This window comes from Sitophilus oryzae, unplaced genomic scaffold (genome assembly GCF_002938485.1).
Source record: "Sitophilus oryzae breed Bouriz unplaced genomic scaffold, Soryzae_2.0 scaffold_1498_pilon_pilon, whole genome shotgun sequence".
In the NCBI taxonomy this organism is placed as follows: Eukaryota; Metazoa; Arthropoda; class Insecta; order Coleoptera; family Curculionidae; genus Sitophilus; species Sitophilus oryzae.
This window is the reverse complement of record NW_022146167.1, coordinates 2,194,563-2,216,186: the sequence shown is the minus strand read 5'-3', so window position 1 is coordinate 2,216,186 and position 21,624 is coordinate 2,194,563. Positions and strand designations below refer to the sequence as shown.

Here is a 21,624-nt window from a genome sequence, read left to right as displayed (position 1 = left end):
AATTGGTACCCCCATTTTTGTTACATACTTGAATTATCTGTAAAATTTTATAAATTATGATATCAAACACTCTATACCTAACATTAACCGTTTTTGAGAAAGAATATATTTAAAATTTTTGGACGAATAAAACTGCCTGTCAAAAAAATTCTATAGCCTAAACGTCAAATTTAATGATTACCACAGCCACTGTGACATAAAGTGATGATATGTGGCTATCTATTTCAAAAATTGAATTGTTCAAATGTCATATAATATGGGCCGTAGCTGTCATGGAATTGAGTCATTAAAATATTATCATAAATCATTTTTTTCCAAATGGAAACCTACTTTTTTATTTTACTAGTGAAAAGGCTTTTCAATTCGTTACTTTATAATTATACATGTTCCTATACCTAAAATAAATCGTTTTTAAGTTGGTGGGTAAAAATAAGTAAAAACAAAAGGCATGCAAGGCAAGGCTCAACTCTAGTTAATATTCAATTTATTTAAGTACAAAAATAGTTTTTCTCGTCAGTTTTACATCAGAGGTATCTTGGTAAAAATTACAACAAATAACCATTATAGAGATGTTTGGATTTGAAATAATCGGAAATAATCAATGCATGCTAATTTCCTAAACGGTAAAATTTTTAAGAAATTTATGATAACATGGTTTCGGTAGAACCTTCACCATCAACTTTTGATTTTTCAGAAATTATGAAAGTGAGGTTTTAAAATAGCTTCTGTTGAACCTTGGTATCAGAACGTTTTGGAAATTATTAATTTACTCAAATATCTACATATCTAGTGAACATGTTTAATTTTTGTCATTGATGGTATGTATTGATTATTAAGAATCTAAATATCTTGAAAACGGTTGCCCCCAGCGATTTTTAACAAAAGACATTTTTTTAAGAGAGTTTTATACAGGTACGGACGAAAAGTTATTCAAACCAGTTAAAAATATGTAGGTGGCGCCTCCTACAAATAAGAGTCATATTGACATCAAAATCAAATTTCTCATGTCAAAAAACTCCCAAATACCAATTTTTATCCAAATATTGACGTTACTTCAGAAATTATTTGGAAAAAATCGAAATATAAATGAAACTTCTACACCTTGTATCTCCAAAACGAAGCATTTTAGGACATAAGTTTATACAAAGTTTTTTTCTTATTTTTATCTGTAGAATATGTTGCCGAAGTTTTCGGAATACATTTCGGATTACCCTGTATATTTGTATTATAGTTGGTATAACTGGTCCATTTCAAGTGTAAAACTTTTGCTACAGCAGCGCCATCTCAATTAAACCCTTTTCTCTATACAATGATACTCTTCTACCCTCCATACTCACGGTCTTCCGTTTTAAGCGACGCAACAGGCAAAACCGACAAGCAAAACGTTCTGCGCAGACGCGACCCAAGAATAACAACAACGCGTTCGCGCTTTTTTCCCCGACGCTTTCATTTGTGTGTGTCCCCAAACATTTCCGTACCGATATTAACCTCAATCAGTATTTCTAACTATACGGGGCGGCTTCTTCTCCCACAGCTCGATTTTATTGACCCAGCGCGTAACTTCGGGGCGGCGCACCGCCGGCGCTGGCGCCGCTGCTCTCTTACCCGGCTGCGCGGCGGCGGCGGCCACGTTGAGCTGTGACGACTGCGCCTGCGGCTGGCCCTGGCCGGCGGGGGCGGCGCCGCCCGCTCCGGCCGCGCCCGCCTTCTGCTTCAGCATCGTCCAGTCGAACGTGTAGTCGTACTGGTGGTTGAGCGTGCGGAACAGGATGCGGAACAGCTGGCGCAGGTACATGTAGTCGGGACCCTCCTCGAACCGCAGCCCGCGGCAGTAGTTCAGGTACATGGAGAACTCGGCTGGGAAGCCCTGAAAAATAGGAAAAAAATAGGTTAGGTTAAGATTAAGCACCTTAAAAGTAAGGGCATTAAGGGGAGGAGTTAAATAGTAGTCTCCAAAAAATCCATATGGGCTACAAGAAAATCTACAAAATAAAATAGTTATTTTTTTAATCACTGCTGCGTTAATCCAACGGAGACTAATCGTCAGCAGTTAGGTTTACTGATAAACAAATTTGCATTTTTTTAATCCTTTCAAATATAGAACTTTTGCTACAGCAGCGCCTGATAATCACAGTATAAGTGTAAAAAAATTGTTTAATTTGTAAATTTTTCAACATACCTATTTCATGGGAAATTATTTGTAAAACTACAATTTTTCTTATTCAATGTTTTTAAAATGTAAAAAACGCACATTTAAAAAAATTATCTCCGCCACTGGTAACTTACCTTTATTAAAAAGATCGTTTTTATAGGAACATGTATCCTAATAAATTTTTTGGTCTCGAGATTTATCTTAAAAAATGCTTTCATTTGAAGTTAAACACAGAATGGTGGATTATTAAAACGATCCTCCTAAATTAAAGAATTCGAACCTGCGCCACTGAAATTCTAAAAATTATGGTTCTTTACCTATGTGGTAGGAAATTTTCTTCTCTTCAATTTTTTGCCCGTGACTTTTTTCCCCTAATATTCGTAGTTTTAGAGTTATTAAAGAAAAGGTAAAAAAGGAACATTTTTACCCCTTGTAGGGGTGGTTTTGGGGTGACGGGCTCAACGGTTCATCGCTGGGGTTTCAGGATGTTTAAAGATCTACAAAATGAAGCTCCATGCAAAATTGCAGCTTGTCTCTAATTTGTTGAAGGTCACTCATGTAAAACGATGTATCGATCCTGAGCTAAAATGTTAAAAAAAAAACTTGCCAGCATTCATGGGACACAGGGCATAGAATAGATTTTAACAACGCCAAAATTATAATGAAAGAAGCAATAGCCTCTAAAATAAAAATAAAAGAGGCTTGTTTAATACAATCTAATAAAAATAAATGCATCATGCATCTGTAGATGTTAGTAATGTATAGCAATCACTTTTTGATTTTAAAGAACATAACATAAATAACCATAACATACGTAAAAATTAAAAATAATCATACAGAAAGTTTGAACATTGCCTGGAAACTTATATGGTGAAATTTTGATAAAATAATTTAGTACTCACTAAAAACACGGTATGTCGCTAGTGGTAGGAAAAATAATTTTTAGAGGTTACTAGTTTATTTGGTTGCCTGTGATATGCATATACAGGGTGTTTCCTAATTAATCTGAAAAATAAAAAATCGTTAGAAAACGGCTTAAGGCGGGCTCTTAATAAGTATATCTATTTTTTTCTCGGCAACCGTTTGATGAACAAGAAAAACTCAAAAGATCAATTTTGTTGAAAAAAGATGGCCAGTCAAGAAAAAAATATATTTTCTTTAAAAAAGCAGTAGTGTACCATTTATGTTAAGCAAAATATCGATTTTTTTTTAATTTTTAACACCCTGAAGATCAGAAAGGAAGTACTTTAGACCCAATGGTTATATAAAAATTGTTTTAAGAACACATGAGGAATCACACCACAATTTTTTAGACTAATTAGAAAACACCCTGTATATTGTCAACTTGACAATGATTGTTGATAAATCAAAAAATACCTTTTCTGTGAAAAAAGCCCGATTTTAGCAGGAAAAATTTTGGTTTTTATTGAATTTGGGCCTGCGTCTGCAAATACCGGTATGTTTTTTAATATTCTATCTATCTAAATTTTAAATATCATAGTCCGAAATAGTTTTATTATTTATTAACTGTAAAAATGGTACTTTAAGTTTTATCAAATATTGTGATTTACTTTCTACCTTGTAGTGAAAATTTATATTTAATAAACTGTAAAATATATATATTCTTATGTTTTTTTTTAAGTTACTCTGATATACGAATATATCAGTGTAACTTTAAAACTAAATCCTTTGAAATCAAATATAAACAAAAAAATATTTACAGCAGAAAAGGCGAAGGCGCTGGGTTAAACGTAGTCTCTACTAAGAACACGGAGGGGCGCTTTGACCCAAAATTTTACTATTAAGTTTCATATCTATCTTAATATAAGATTATTTTCTTTTATCTATGAGTTTGAAGCTTTTTGATTTTACCTTATTAGGTAATTGTTATCAGGTAGTAATTGTTAATTTTGAACTTTGAATAAGAAGACTAAGGAAGGAGCATAATGCTATCCATGTATTCATGCATGGTGGGCGGAAAAGGCACCATAAAAGCTCTCTAGGGTGAGGATCCTTGACAGTTCTGTTTGACGATTCATTTGACACATTTGAATTTGATTTGAAATTTTGTGGATTTGTCAGTCTTTACGGAGCTGATTTTATGTTATTTATTATTTATTCTACTATTGATAGTTGTATAAAGGTAGGAAATCTAGATGGAAATTGTGGCAGAATTTAAATTAACAGTGACACTATCGCGATTTATCGAAAAAGACTCTAAAATAGTTGGTTGTGTAGCGTGCGGTAGATCTCGGCAAAAATTGAGTGAAATAATGGAACAACTTTTCGCTAGTAAGTGACTATATAATATACATACGTGTAGTAAACCGATCATTTATGAAATTCACTTAAATTAACTAAATTATATATTTTTCTTGCATTTTAGCTTTTACTTATTACTTGTCAAAGAATTTAGATACGTTAATTTGACTTACCTGCTTCAGTAGCGTATCGGATGTTTGTGTTAATAAATACTTATTATAACTTATCAATTTTTATTAGAATTATATATTTTTATAACAATTTTAGTAACTACCAACATTTATTCACAACGTAAAATAAAACAACAAATTATTGAGTCTACCCCACGTCTACCCTACATCATAGTTTTACATTTTTTAAATAAAATTAGAACGACACTGATAAACCGGAATTTAAGTCGGCCATATTTGAGGCCCATCGCGGTGTACCTAAGATTTTTGATATGCTCCTTCCTTAGTCTTCTTATTCAAAGATTTTGAAGTTTACCTTGATATAATGCCATTTTAACAGAATGTTAACGATTTTTGTAGATGTATCTGCCTTAAAAAAACTAAAGTGTTCTCGAATAGTTGCATTTAAATATTTTAAATAGTTTTTTTTCTTTATTATTTGTATTTTTTGCTTCCGACGCTGGAAAAAGTAAACCTAACTGTCAACAATAATTAGTCTCCGTTGGATTAAGGCAGCAGTGTTTACAAAAAATAACTATTTTATTTTGTAGATTTTCTTGCAGTGGCGAAATACCATATAGGCTTTTTTTGGGGGAGATGAATCCGCCACATAGGTATAGACATTTTTTAAATAGTAGCGTTTAACTTACTTTGCACAGAACCTCGACCGGCGTGGACATTTTCTTCTCGCTGATTTTTTCGTACTTTTGTTTTTTGGTGGCGGCTTTGAGCCCCTGCCACGGCAAACATCCTCTGTTGAAGTACATCAACACGTAACCGAGAGATTCCATATCATCGCGTCGGGACTGTTCGATGCCCAAATGGGCATTTATCGAAGCGTATCTAAGAAAAAACAAATCATCAGCAAAATAATTTCAATAGTAAACAGACTTAATTATAAGTGATACTCCTATATGGCTAAATAAGGTAATACTCCTAAAAAGACACTCAAGTTGATCACGTGCAGCAGAAATTGATTTGCGATTACTTTTAAGTGTATTACTTAATCTCCAAAACCCATAATGACTCACCTGGCTGTTCCCGTTAAATTCTTGTCCTCCCTGTATATAATGTGTTGACGCGTGCGCGTGTCCCGGTACTTCTTGGCCAGTCCGAAATCGATAAGGAACAGCTTGTTGCAGTGGCGGCCGATGCCCATAAGGAAGTTGTCCGGCTTGATGTCCCTGTGGATGAACGACTTGCCGTGCACGTACTCGATCCGGCCGATCATCTGGTCGGCCAGCATCAGCACCGTCTTGATGGTGAAGCGGCGCGAGCAGAAGTTGAAGAGGTCCTCGAGCGACGGGCCCAGCAGGTCCATCACGAGGACGTTGTGTTCTCTTTCTTGGCCATAATATCTGCAAAAGAAGAGTAGGCAACTTTAGTATTTTAAAAACATTTGTACGAATTCAAATTTATTATCTTTTTGAAACGTACAAACATTGGAAATCCGTCATTTTTATAATTTGTTTAATAAATATTGTACGTAGATAGTGTTGAGTGAGTCTGGCCCCACGTTGGGCGCCAAATTGTAACACATAGATAAAAGAAACAAGTTTAGATTGGAAAGTGTCCATAAGGACAATGTAAATTCTATTTGAGCCACAGTATCTGCAAAAGAAGAGTAGGCAACTTTAGTATTTTAAAAATATTGGTACGAATTGAATCTCTTTGAAACGTACAAACATTGGAAATCTGTCATTTTTATAATTTGTTTAATAAATATTATACAGGGCGTTTCAAAACAAATACGAAAAACTTCAGGGGGTGATTCCTTGTTTAAAATAAAGGGTAGTTTGCTTCATAAACGTTGGGTCAAAAGTCAACCACTAGGGAGATATCGCGATACAAAATGGCGGAAAAATAATGTTTTTAATTTTTATCTTGAAAACGAAAAGAGATAGACTAATGAAATTTTATGGAAGCATTACTGTTATGAAAACACACTTTCTGGTAATTTTTTCACTTTTTTAAAATGAGTGGAAAAAAAGCAGCCCACTAGATTATTTATCTAAAAATGTTTTTTGTCCTGACATGTAATGCTCTACCATTTTATTTTTTAATTTGAAATCGGTGAGTTTTATCAAAAAAACATAAGAGATAAAAAAGTTTCTAAACAAACTAAACTATCCAAATTATTTTTTTTGCATGTGTTTGATAAGATTTTTCTTTAAATTTCGTTAACAAGAACGATAGGGGTAGTTTATTTCAACACCTTCCACTCATTTTAAAAAAGTGAGAAAATTACCAGAAAGTGTGTTTTCATAACAGTAATGCTTCCATAAAATTTCATTAGTCTATCGCTTTTCGTTTTCAAGATAAAAAATAAAAACATTATTTTTTTCGCCATCTTTGTACCGCGATATCTCCCTAATGGTTGACTTTTGAACCAACGCAACTACCCTCTATTTTGAACAAGAAAGTACCCCCTGAAGTTTTTCGCATTTGTTTTGAAACACCCTGTATGTAGATACTGTTGAGTGAGTTTGGCCCCACGTTGGGCGCCATACTGTAATACATAGATAAAAGAAACAAGTTTAGATTGGAAAGTGTCCATAAGGAAATTGTAAATACTCTTTGGACCATAATATCTGCAAAAAAAGAGTAGACAACTTTAGTATTTTAAAAATTATGGTACAAATTGAATCTTTTTGTAATGTACAAACATTGAAAATCCGTAATTTTTATAATTTGTTTAATAAATATTATACGTAGAGTGTTGAGTAAGTCTGGCCCCACGTTGGGCGCCAAATTGTAACGTATAGCTAAAAGAAACAAGTTTAGATTGGAAAGTGCCCATAAGGACAATGTAATTACTATTTGGCGATATTCTTACATATATTTATTGGCGATATTCTTACATATATATTATTCTTCGCTCTCCAAAGCTTTTGATAATTTTGGAGTGGTTCGGCTTTTTCCGGAATTATGTCGCCAAATATTGTTTATTCAAATTTATTATTATTTTCTTTTAATTTTTTAAATAAGATACAGAGTGTTGCATATAAGAAACTTTATTTTATTAACAAGAACAGGGACATGTGTGAAATACCTATAAAACATTAGAAACCGACGTTATGCTACGATCCACGATGGTTTTTGTAGTTCACAGTTCACACAGCTTTTTAAGTTTTTAATGCCACTTTTTCACAATTATCACAGGTTTGAGTAAATAAAATTTAAATTAAACTTACAAGATAGCAATAATTACTTTGAAAATGGATGCTTTAAATTCTTTTTGGTATTTTTTCAATGAGGGCGGTTTAAATTTTAAAAGATTTTATAATTTTTGAAGATTCTGACTTTGACAAGAGAAAATTATTTCTGTTCTTGTTTGCGGTTGTTCTTAGCAACCGCTATAGCAGCGCCCTACAACGTATGCGCTCTAAAACAATTATAAGTTTTCGCGGCAAGCCGAGCATTCCAATCTTGTTTCCTTTATCTATGATTGTAAAAAAAAATAACGAAATGATATTATCGTAGAAACGCGTTCTGATTTTTAGGACAAACAAAAATTAAATTATATTTTCATGATTTTTTCTAGTTTTCTCTAAAACGGTATGATAATTTGGAAAAGTATAAACGGGAGGGGGGTAAACAATTATAGAATAGACAAAATCTTTTATAAACAATACATTTTTCTCAAAATGTCAATAATAAAAAAGTTTGTTTTCTTGTAAAAAGCATAATATAAACTATGTATTATAAAAATTAAAAAATAAATAATCTGCTTATACATGTATCACCCCTATTGAAATAAAGATAATTAAAATGATTCATATAATTGTTTGTTGTCATTTAGTAAGAACAATTAAATAGATAATTAGTTCTGCAATATCTTGTTTTGATTTGTTTCTACTACTATGTTGAAAAAGCTATTAATAATCGTTTAAGATAATTATTATTGTCTTAGGTAGTTTAAAATATTGGTTAATATTATAAGGTTGTTTGGTCATATTTTACATAAAAAAATGCTATATTTAAAAATTGCAATTACAAAGAACAAAAAAATTGAAACAATACCGATGCATTATACAAATTTTATAGTGACAAAGTATCTCTATGTGATTTGCAACTATTCAATTAATCTGAGGTTACTGACATATGACGCATCACTGACTACGTAGGTATATTATTTTAAAATCCTTTGTCTAATCTCTCTAGTCATGGTTAATTTCGTTTTAAAAACGGTAATGTTATTCTTTTTAATACCCGTCCCATGGGTATTTTTCATAATATTTACAAACTGTTAATAATAATACAGAATTTTCCCTAATGACATGCTTATATTTAAAGGGGTGATTCTTGAAGCTTTTCAAAGAAAAAAAACTTCTTACGTGTCCTAAACATCTTAACCTTTGTGATACAGGGTGGTAAAATTTTCTAAAAACAAACTTTTTTTCATAATAACTCCGATGTTATTATACAGGGTGAGTCTTAATTAAGTGAAAATATTTTTAGGGGTGGTATATTTCGACCCCAGAAACACGTCTATGAGGGTTTTTACCCCAAAAAAATCTAAAAATTTGGTATTTTTTGGAAAAAAAAAGATTTTTTTTAATTTTTAGTTAAAAAACATAATATCTTGATTTTATGGCAACATAGGTAGAATATTAAATTTACAGGAAAGAACCCAGAATAAATCCAGTAGTTCTCAAAATTCAAGCAAAAAACATTTTTTTTTTAAATTTTTAAAGTAAAATAACTCGGTTATTTTCGATTTATTTGAAAAACGGTAAATAGAAAATATGTTTCTTTTATCGAGACCTACCAGCCCTGATAATATTTGCACTTATTTAAGACTCACCCTGTATATATCTTTATGGGACAAAGTTTAAGAGAATCTAAAGTTGCAAAATATTGCCAAAATCATTTTCAATCGTTGTATAAACAAAATTCGGTGCAATGTTGTGGTTTATAACAAAAATAATTATATTTTTATCGCTACTTCAAGTGTTTGGCAATGAAATTAAATCCACACTTCGAACTTTTCAAAAAGATAAGAAAACATTAATTGAATTTCTTCCAAAGTATTTGTACACCCTAGACGATAAAAGTATATTTTATTTTTCAGCAGTAATATGTATATTACGATAAAATTATTAATAATAATGTTTATTATTTATTATATTCATTATTAATCATTCATATATCATATTTAAGTATATAATTTTTATTAATGTTAAAGAATTTGAATTCATAATGGAACATACTGATGTCATGTATTATCAAAACTCATAATTTATACTATCACAAACGACTGATAAGGTATATGACATTTGATGACGTACTGCCATAATTAGAGATTCCTGTAAAGTGATAAAAAAGGCATAAACATCAAGGTTAATCTTTCACCTTTAAACCTAATTAATACATAACTTCTATGTTCTGTGAATGTAATCTATGAATAAAAAGATTAAGGAAGGAGCATTTAAGGTAATGGTTCTGTTTATTTGCATCACCCATCTTTCTGAGAAGAATAATAATGTTGATGGTATTTTTCGTACCTTAAATTCTTTAGGCATAGCCGTAGAATAAGGGTAAAAATAATATTTTATACAATTTGTCGAATATACATATACATATAACCATATTAAATGTATGTTCACAACATTGGGCCCACTATCTCATTCTAATATAACAAGAGAGAAAGAAGCAGCCATATAAAACGTAATTTCTAAATAGAAATTAGAACAATCGCCTTTCGTTTTCGTCATCATGCCAACCAATATGACAACATCATGACAATTCGTCATGTTTGTTAATTTTTCTTTTGGTGATTTACCTTTTTTTCCAAATTCTCCATTTTATTGACTTATGAATATGGATAGGGAACAAATTCCTTTGTTCCATATAGGTATTTATATTTTGTTACTTATAATTTTAGGTTATACTATTTATTTTATTTGCTGCAGGAGCCGTATCATCTATTTTTTTTATGTATTGGTGCCCCCTTTCTCTGATACATATGTTAAGGACACCCGGTAAAATAAAAGTAAGTAGTTATATTTATCATCTTATTAAGAAAAAAAGTAGAAGTAGTAGTGTCAAAAATATTTCGAACCTCTCTTAACATAACAAATTAATACAATTATTTTTTTTTCATTTTTTGGGTAGGTAGTTTATAGTAACCAGAAACTTTATTAATATGCCTATTTTACTTTTGTTTTAGGATTAAAACTGGACTTGAAAATGGTTCAGGATCATGATTCTCGTAAAGTCTTCTTTGCTTGGATATTCACTTTGTTATTGCAATTAGGCAGTTTTTTCGAAAATGAGATTTTTAATGCCCTTTAAAAAAATTGGCCGATCGTTTCTTGCAAGTCAGTTCTTCTGCATTTAAAATTGGTAGGTGGGTGAAATAAACACTGTTATTTTTTGTTATTATATTATAAAAAGTTTATTTATTTTTATGTATAAATAAATATGTTTATAAAACAGTACAATTTTTGCTTTTTTTTATAATTTCCCTTATAATAGTAGTATTCTTTCGTTCAGAAAGAAACTTAAATTTTCACTTAAACTGATTTATTCCCTACACCACGTTCCCTTTACGTGGTATAGGGAATATATAAATCAGTTTAAGTGAAAATTTTCAATTTCAGAATGAAAGAATACTACTAATACTGGCTAATTTAAATTTCCCGCCAGCCAGAATGTGCAATAATGTCTTACGATACGTTTTATACCTATCTCTTTCTTTTTCATATAAAGCACACATAATTAAGAAAGATGGCAATAAAGACGTACGTCCTGCCATGGTTCTGCTAATTGGTTTCAAAATTGTTATTCTGAGTTGCGCTACGGGAACGCGGTCCCACTCTTTACCATGAGATTTGTCAGTCTCTTTTTATTTGTTTGTCTATGGATTGACCGCGACGGGATCCTAAAATGGCCGACTTAAATTCCGGTTTATCAGTGTAGTAAACTCAATAATTTATTGTTTTGTTTTACGTTGCCAATAAATGTTGGTAGTTATTAAAATTATTATGAAAATATACAATTCTAGTAAGAATAGATAAGTTATAATAATTATTTACAATTAAAAACACAAACATCCGATACGCTACTGAAGCAGGTAAGTCTAATTGACGTATTTGACATCTTTGACATCTTTGACAACTAGAAAATAAACGCAAAAATGCAAGAAAAATATATAATTAGTTAATTTTAAGCGAATTTCATAAATGATCGGTTTACTACACGAATGTGTATCCTTCCAGACTTACAACCTCTAAAACACTATCAGTAGTAGAATAAATAAAAAAATAACATAAAGTAAATACTGACAAATCCACAAAATTTCAAATCAAATTGAAATGTGCCAAATAAATTGTCAAACAGAACTGTCAAAGATCCCCAATCCCCACCCTAGAGTCCTCTTTCCGTCGACCATGCATGAATACATGGATAGCATTACATTCCTTCCTTAATATTTTTATTCAAAAGACAAGAGAACATCCAGAAACGAAAGAGAGAAAAAAGTCTGTCGTTCATTTTTGATGCACCTTCGTTTAGGATCCTGGCGATTGCTGCTCTAGAGACTTTGATGGTCTCGGACGTACCCGATCCTTTTACGCGTGACCTCGTTTCACGATTTTGTGCGGGTGCTCGAATGAGGTCGACCAAGCCGAAAAGAAATTTTACGAAACTCTCAACAGCCCGATAATGGAAAAAATGCTCCGTTGTTTATCAGTGAGATAGGAAAAATCGATTAGGTACCTTCAATCTATCTAGTCACGTCAATTAGTTTGAGGTAGGAATGTTTCAAACTATCGATATTTTAAAATATCGATATACTTACAAACAGTGACTAAAAAACCGCAAAAAATTGAATAAAAAAAAGTTTTAAAGTAACTTTTATAATATCTAAATAAAAAATTGGCGCCGGGAGGCACGTATAGCCGCCCATACTAAAATATGTTAATAAAAAGTTGGTAGGCAGTTCTTTTAGTTTCAAAGTAAAGGAATTTTTCCAATTTTTTTTTATCTCAAAAACTGCGACTTTGACTGATTTTGATATTATTACAAATTTTGTTGCAAATATTTCTAATCTTAAATTGAAAACCGCGTTTCGCTAGCTACTGTAATTTTGGAGTTACGATTTTTTTAAAATGTTTAACCCCCTCCCATATCCCCTTATCAACCCCCCACCCCCCACCAAAAACGAATGGCCAGATTATCGGGTGCCACAGTATTTTTGTGCCAAATTTGGTTAAAATCGGTTTAGCGGTTTTTGAGTCATCGTGTTAAAGACAGACGGACAGACAGACAGACACCATAAAAATATTTTGTATTTATTTTGAAATTAAAAAAACTTTTTTTTGCCGATCAATAGTCTACCATACCTGTTGGTATGGTCGGCTAATAACAAAGACGATATCGACACTTTTTCGTAGAAAAGACATTCCTACATAGCGGTAAAAAAGGGTAGTAAAAATGATTAATGACTTTTGATTAAATCTGACCCTATTGTAGTCTGTCAACACTTAAAAATAAAAATATGACCTATTTATGTAAATTTACACATTATATTTTTATAGGCCACCTATTGTTATTGATAAATTTTGACTTATCTAGTAACATTATGAACCATTGTTTCAAAAAACAAATCTTAATATACCTATTTCGTCACAATATTTTTTTTTCTGTAATACTAAAAAAAACGAAATATTTTGGTCTGAGTCTTTTACATTGAAATTTGTGATCATCCATAGATGCTCTCGTATTTTATGTAACAAGTCGAAAATTCTGAGCTCCAATGAGGTTTTACTTAAAAAAATTGGCGCCGGGAGGCACGTATAGCCGTCCATACTAAAATATGTTAATAAAAAGCATTTTTTTTATCCCAAAAACTGCGACATTGACTGATTTTGATGTTATTACAAATTTTGTTGCTAATCTTAAATTGAAAACCGCGTTTCGCTAGCTACTGTAATTTTGGAGTTACGATTTTTTAAAAATTTTAACCCCCTCCCATACCAATCCCCCACCCCCACCAAAAACTAATGGCCAGATTCTCAGGTGCCACAGTATTTTTGTGCCAAATTTGGTTAAAATCGGTTTAGCGGTTTTTGAGTTATCGTATTTGGCCCGTACATTATCAAACAAATTGCGCAACAAAGCGATGCGCAACGTTCCGTTGCACAGCTGCATCACCCATGCACTTAATAAAATTTTGATCAAACTTTTTATTAAAAGTTGTGCATTGTTTGAGAAACAATCATGTCCTCAATTGCCATTGCGTCAATTATTATCGTATATACCCTAGATGATGTCGATGATACCAAAAAACGAAAAAGAAAACAAAAAATTTTGATAAAAGAACTAAAATATTGCACAACGAAGTGCAACACACATACACTACACAACGCGTTGCGCAAACAGTCCTGTTGCACAAAAGAATTCAAACATTCTTGAAACTCATCAAACAATTGCGCAACACATCAAACACTACCATACATTGGCAACTCGTTGCGCAACAGCCTGCGTTGCGCAATTTGTTTGATAATGTATGGGCCGCTTTATAGACGGACAGATAGGCAGACACCATGAAAATATTTTGTATTTAGGTCATTTATGACCCAAATAACCTGTTGTATGGTCGGCTAAAAAAAACAATCCAGATTAGTTCTGACTTCTGATTACTCGTACAGGGCAACAGTAACTAACACGCGGACTTTAAGCAGTCCTTAAGACCAAAAGGTACCCGATAGTACTCCATTTTGACATCCCGAGTACGATTCCAGTTTAACAAAGCGGCATTACGGCTTTTTGACGCGAACAAAAGGCCAGAGACCGTGTACGAATAAGGCTTCTTCGATATCTGACGTCGTTTAACAACTTTTTCCCTTGTTTTTTCGTCGGCTCTTGCTTGCCTCTTGGTTGGTTTTTCAGAGGTCAAGTGGTCCAAAAAGATCGACGACTATCGAATTAAATAGAGGAGCAAACGGTCTACAATGACACTCCTTAATATAGTAATGTTGTAACTGAATCCAATATTAGTTAGGGCTCCTCTAAATAGAGTTCTATAAGGTCGCGATGATTAACTTAACTAAAAAGGTTTTGCTTTCAGTAACACGATATCTGGATCTGGAGCAAATAATAGAGAAAATGGGCTATAAAATTTTACGTTATTGGTTACAATCGATTTGTATATAGTTTGAGTTTTAGCATTTTTAATGACACGTTTGTTCCAGTTAATAAAAATAAATAAAAGCTACGTGGAACGGTCAAAATGTCAATTAATAATTAATTCCAAGTAAAAATCATAGGATATTAAAATAAATAGGAGAATATATAGCCAATATAGGTACAGGGATTCTCGAATGTAACTTTTTTAATATACAGGATGAGTCTTAAATAAGTGCAAATATTTTCAGGGCTAGTGTACCTCGATATAACAAACATATTCTCTCTTTATCGTTTTTCAAATAAGTCCAAAATAACCGAGTTATTTTACTTTGAAAATTTCCAAAAAAAAAAAATGATTTTTTGCCTAAATTTTGAGAACTACTGGGTCATTTCTGGGTTTTCTTTTTTGTAAATTTAATCTACTACCTATGTTGCCATATTATCAAGAAATTATTTTTTTTTGACAAAAATTGAAAAAAAATCCAATTTTTTCAAAAATAATCATAATTTTGTCAAAAAAGTTGAAAAATTTAGGAATTTACCGAGTGGTTAACTTTAACCGTGATTAACTTTTGAAGGAGTAGGTTTATCGAAAAATTATAAGTGACCTTTTTTGTAGATCGTGCAATTCTGTATCAAAATATGTGATTGTCATGGATGCGAGAGAACAAGATCTCGAGAAAAAAAAATATTTGCAAAAAGTGGCAAATTCCCATGTAATTTAAATGGGATATGAATCGTCTTTGGGGCAAGGTTTATTGCGAATATTAAGGGTTTAAAATGGTCCCTTATTTTTTTTAGACAAACTAAAAATTTAGAGGGCGTCGCGCGTCGTGAGAGAAATGATCCAACCAACTTTGTAAATAACGGACACCCTTTTGTATACCTTGGTTACTGTTAGCCCTAGCTTATGTACTTTTCATAGACATACCGTTAACAGGTAATATTTTATGCATATTCATGTAAAAAACCTTAAGTTGACCGGCTGGTACTGTGAATAGGCTGTTTACTATATTTAGGACTCAAAAATTTAAAATGTTTCCTATGTATCCACATATCTTAACTTGATTGGTATATTATTTTCAGAAATCTGGCTGGAACGGCCACAGAAATAAATAAAAAAAATAAAAAGATGTTTTTTGTCTTACTCCAAAGTACTTTAAAGAAGAATATTGTAATTAATAAACTAGTTCAAGCTCTGTTCTTTTTAATTATTTCGTTTTAAGTGCGACGGGTTGACAAAGGCAGACCGTTCGTTGTGCAAGTCACCGATTCATTATTGATTCATTTAACTCCACGTGACGTGTCTGAATTCACGTGGAACTACTGCTCTGTTTCTTTCTTGGCTGTTTATTTACCCGTCTTCGAAAACATAAATACGTGTGCCTTGGCACGTTTGTCGTAGATAATAGTAAATGTAAATAACACTAATAATAAATATTAGGTATTAGGTTTATAATAAAAAATAAAAGTTGTCAGGATATGCTATTAAACTGCGGGTGAAAATATTTTAATTTGATAATAATTTTAATTTTAATTAGTAGATTTGCCACTACTGGGTGTATCAGTTCGTATGGAAGAAAAAAAAAACTGCGTCACAGTAACGCTCGATGAAAAGAAATATGCTGGGAATAACCAAGAAAAACCGTAAAAAAGTAATAGATATCATCCACAGAATCAAATACCTCAATGGACAGGACGCCTGGCAAGAAGGACGGACAACAGATGTACCCCAAAAATTACAGCATGGTATCCACGAGGAATTAAGAAACCTAGAGGAAGACCAAACCTGAGAGATGGGACCATGATATTAGGAAATTAGCAAGGATAACTAAGCTACACAATAATTGAAAATGGTTGGATAAGCTGAAGATGATGATGATATCCATATCATTTTTTGTAAATCTATACTAATATAAAATATAAAATCCTTAAGTGACTGACTCACTGAATAATCACGATCCTGCTCAAACCACTCAACGTAAGAAGCTCAGTTTTGGCATACAGGTTGATTCTAGGGTGTAGATGTTCGATAAAAAGGGATTTTTCGAAATTCTAGTTCCAAGGGGTTGAAACCACCCCTTAAATATTACAATAATTTTTATTTAAAAAATGGTCAAGTTTCCGAAAAAACGCTTAAACACGTATATTTTATTTTGTTTTTTATACATTTTAAGATTTTTTAAAAATGTATACAGGGTTTTTCGAAAAATCTGGTCACTGATTAATCACGATCCTGCTTAAGGCGCTTGACGTAAAAAGGTGCTGTTTGGAAAACGGATTGACTTTAGGGTGCAGAGGTTCGATAAGAAGGGATTTTTCGAAACTCGAATTCTAAGGGGGTGAAACCACCCCTCAAATATTAGAATATTTTTTATTTAAAAACCGGTGAGTTTTTCGGAAAAACTCTTAAACACGTATATTTTATTTTGTTGTTTTACATATTTTAGATTTGTTAAAAATTTAGACAGGGTGTTTCATAAAATATGACCACTGAGTAATCACGATTCTGCTTAAACTGCTTGACGTTTAAGCTGATATTTGGCAAATGTGCCGTGTGTGCGAAGCACACGGGCCCGGGCCGAATTTCCATATCTATCACATGCTATCGCGGATTAAGCAGAATCCTTCTGTTTCTGATGAGGATATATATGAAATGGGTCAGGTTCTATACCTTAAATACCCCGATGATATTGCCTGTACGATTTCTTCTCAATTACTCTCCTTCAGGCAATGTTTCCGAAATAATTTATATGAGATCAATTGCATTTTTGAACTCACTGAATTTATTTTAATAGAAAACCTTACATCGTCTTCTAGTTTCAGCGAGATTTTAACAGCGTGTCATATTTTTCTCACCATACCTGTTTCTGTGGCTTCTGCTGAAAGATCTTTTTCCAAATTAAAGCTTGTCAAAAATTATTTAAGAAATACTATGGGCGAAAAACGGTTTTGGCAATTATTTCAATAGAAAATGAAGTTGCCCGTACAATAGACATTGGTAATATTGTGTCAACTTTCGCCCATTCCGCAAGGAAAAAAGAATTTTAACATGTTCATGTTCCTATTTACATTGTTTATTTTAGTTTAGTTAGTTTTGTTGTTGTTTTTTGTTTTGTTTTTATTTATTTTTTTATTTATTTGATATTTTATATTATGTTTTAGATTACATATTCTGTGTTGCAGTAATAAATAATACTATATAAAAACTAATTTGATAATGTTATTTCTAACCTAAAATATGAGTGCATATTATTCAGATTAGTATATAAGTATTGAAATACATAGGTGTATTAGGGGGCCCGGTAATTTTTTTGCACACAGGCCCATGAGTCTGTTGTTACGCCACTGCTATGGGGTGTAGAGATTCGATAAGGAGGGATTTCTAGAATTTCAAATTCCAAGAGGGTGAAAACGCCCCTCAAATATTACAATATTTGTTATTTAAAAAACGGTTAGTCTTTCGGGAAAACGCTTGGACACGCATAATGTATTTTGTTTTTTTTACATATTTTGAAATTTTTAAAAAAATCATACAGGGTGTTCCAAAAAGTTGGGTAATTGATTAATCACGATTCTGCTTAAACTGCTTGACGTAAAAAGCTTACTTTTGGCAAACGGATTTTTCGAAAGTCAAATTCCAACGAGATGAAACTACCCCTCAAATATTACCAAGTTATATAATAATATCGCCATATTGTTTTTTTCTCATGCTGACATAAATGTGAAAAAATTTTATCCAATTTGTATGTTAATGGAAATTCTTGCTTTGCTTTATCATCACCATTACAAATGATTAATTCGACGCGAACGAAGTCGCGAATACACGCTAGTTTAATTATATTTCTTTTTCAGTACAGGCAAAATGTATTTATTATAACCAGGTTTACATCACAATATATTTCACTCTATTCATTTAACTGTTTTATACTTGGCAATATTGTAATTGCATCAAAATTCATAGAAATTGTCCCTTTAAAGTGCGACCCGCTCTGTCTTTTTCTAAAATCGTTTCTCTCTCCCACTGTCTCGTCTTTGTAGTCTTTGGCAACAAGTTCAGACACGTGCCGTTTCCGCGTCTCAAAACGGCCTTACCTTCTCCTCTGATGCAGTTGCGAGTTTACTGACCCCGAATCCGAAGAAGAGGAGACCTTACGGCACCCGCTTGGACATCGGTCGAATATACAATGGTCTCTAGCTAAATGACCCAACTCTTGTCTCTATATTTCTTTGTTAAACTAGGAAATATCTGCCAAAGAAATACACTGAAAAAGGTCCACCCTTTTTATATCTATTTTAGTATCATTTTGCTTTCACTCTAAAATTTAATATTGAAGAAAAAGTGCATCGTAAACTAGTATACCTATCGTGTGATGATAAACGACAATATCAAAGACTTCAATATCTACTTAATTGGAGAAACTTGACAAAATTGTATATCCTCAGGTCAGTTTCAAGGAAATATAGAACTTTTTATAGAGTTTATTACTTAATACTGCTGGGTATCACGTAGTTGTAATTACCTAAATGACTCTATAAAGGTTTTTCAACGGAAGGCAATAACTATTATGGATAGAGCAATATAATCATTATGATTATTGAGTATTAAGGTAAGATAAGGCTGCAAATTTTCAAAAATGTCGATATTATAACAGGAATACCGATAATTTTGACTGCAACTGTCGATTTGTGTGCACTGAAAGAAATATAAGTAAATTTACAATAATATGCATGTAAAAAAAAATGTGCGATCTCTTGTGGGGAGATTCCTCACGTAAAAATAAGATTTATTTTTTATTTTTCATATCAACATAGGTCCGATTCTGCTTTGTTTCGTAGCTACTTATAGGGTATTAACGTCTTAATATTTTTTCGATTTTGACAAACCCAATGTCAATGTTTTTTTGACAAAACCCAATGTCATCTTTTTTTAACGTTCACTACCTTCATAAAATTTTATATTTTAGAAAACACATTTTTTTTTGTTAATTTATAACTTGCTAGCGTGTACCCGCGACTTCGTTCGCGTCGAATTAATCATTAATTTGTAATGGTGATGATAAAGCAAAGCAAGAATTTCCATTAACATACAAACTGGATAAAATTTTCTCACATTTATGTCAGCATGAGAAAAAACAATATGGCGATATTATTATATAACTTGGTAATATTTGAGGTAGTTTCATCTCGTTGGAATTTGACTTTTGAAAAATCCGTTTGCCAAAAATAAGCTTTTTACGTCAAGCAGTTTAAGCAGAATCATGCTTAATCAATTACCCAACTTTTTGAAACACCCTGTATGATTTTTTAAAAAATTTCAAAATATGTAAAAAAAGAAAATAAATTATGCGTGTCCAAGCGTTTTCCGAAAGACTAACCGTTTTTTAAATAACAAATATTGTAATATTTGAGGGGCGTTTTCACCCTCTTGGAATTGGAGATTCGAGAAACCCCGCCTTATCGAACCTCTACACCCCACAGTCAATCCGTTTGCCAAAAATCAGCTTTAAACGTCAAGCAGTTTAGGCAGAATCGTGACTACTCAATGGTCATATTTTATGAAACACCCTGTATAAATTTTTAAAAAATCTTAAAATATGTGAAACCACAAAATAAAATATATGTGTTTAACAGTTTTTCCGAAAAACTCACCAGTTTTTAAATAAAAAATATTCTAATATTTGAGGGGTGGTTTCACCCCCTTAGAATTCGAGTTTCGAAAAATCTCTTATGAAACCTCTACACCCTAAAGTCAATCCGTTTTCCGAAAATCATCTTTTTACGTCAAGCACTTTAAGCAGGATCGTGATTAATCAATGACTAGATTTTTCGAAACACCCTGTATATATTTTTAAAAAATCTTAAAATATGTAAAAAAAGAAAATAAAATATACGTGTTTAAGCGTTTTTTTCGGAAACTTGACCGTTTTTAAATAAAAAATATTGTAATATTCCACCCCCCTTTTTACCTTAGGGGATGAATTTTAAAAAATCCTTTCTTATCTCACGTAAACATCATAAAAGGAACCCCTGTGCAAAATTTCAGCTTTCTAGGGTCAAGGGTTTGGTCTGGGCGTTGATGAGTTAGTGATCAGTCAGGACTTAGAGATTTATATAATAGAAGATTACGTAAAATTTGATTTTCCAATCAACATACACCTGTCTAATTTTTTATATACAATAGTGAAAAAAAGATTGAAGGATATGTACAAGTTCAAAAGCAATACCGATGGCGTGTCCGAGCCCACATGGTATCTTTTTTAACTCGATTTTAAGGTGTAAATTAAAGGTCAGAATGTATTGGTGACACCTACGTTACTAGACGGTATCGAGAATGTACGTGTTTATTTTTAAAATTCGATTCATTGACTCGATCAGAGAAAAGAACAAAGTATGTTATATTTAGAATAAAAACTATTCCTTTTATTATATTTCCTGTATAATTTTATTATAAAGTAGTAAAATTAATAAAAATATTTGTTAGAAGAAACAGAAAAACTCTAAAAACGAACAATTTCCGGCATTTCCTTCAGCAATTTTTTCGCTATGACTACTAGAACACCCTTTACACAGGGTGGGTCTTAAATAAGTGCAAATATTTTTAGGGATGGTATATTTCGATCTCAGGAACACGTCTGAGGTTTTTTCCACGATTTTTTTTTTTCAAAATTTGGTACTTTTCGAAAAATTTTTGGTTAAAAAAACTTAATATCTTTATGGCAACAAAGTATAAGACACTCTGTATAAGGTAGTATTATTTTTATTATTGCAGCAGAAAATTTAGTAAGTAGAAAAGTGCGGTAAACATTAATTAAATTTACCTTTATTTTAAACGTAGAAACTAAAAATGTAATAATATACAGGGTGTTTCATTTAAAATAATACAACTTCGATATTTTTTATTTA

The 21,624-nt window shown here is 32.0% G+C and overlaps 1 protein-coding gene across 3 annotated transcripts in view; it reads right to left on the bottom strand.

The window, feature by feature from the left end:
- The window catches only part of LOC115877731 (casein kinase I), a 41,870-nt gene that overhangs the window by 11,344 nt on the left and 8,902 nt on the right, over positions 1–21,624 (bottom strand). For 2 of the 3 annotated variants that reach the window (XM_030894020.1, XM_030894021.1), the window contains exons 3-5: positions 5,616–5,942; positions 5,235–5,427; positions 1,606–1,867 (exon numbers count right to left, since the gene is read on the bottom strand). In XM_030894020.1, coding sequence (XP_030749880.1) covers positions 1,606–1,867; positions 5,235–5,427; positions 5,616–5,942 — 782 coding nt within the window. Of the gene's footprint in view, positions 1–1,478; positions 1,868–5,234; positions 5,428–5,615; positions 5,943–21,624 lie in introns of all 3 variants that reach the window. The other variant, XM_030894019.1, reaches the window with a different exon arrangement.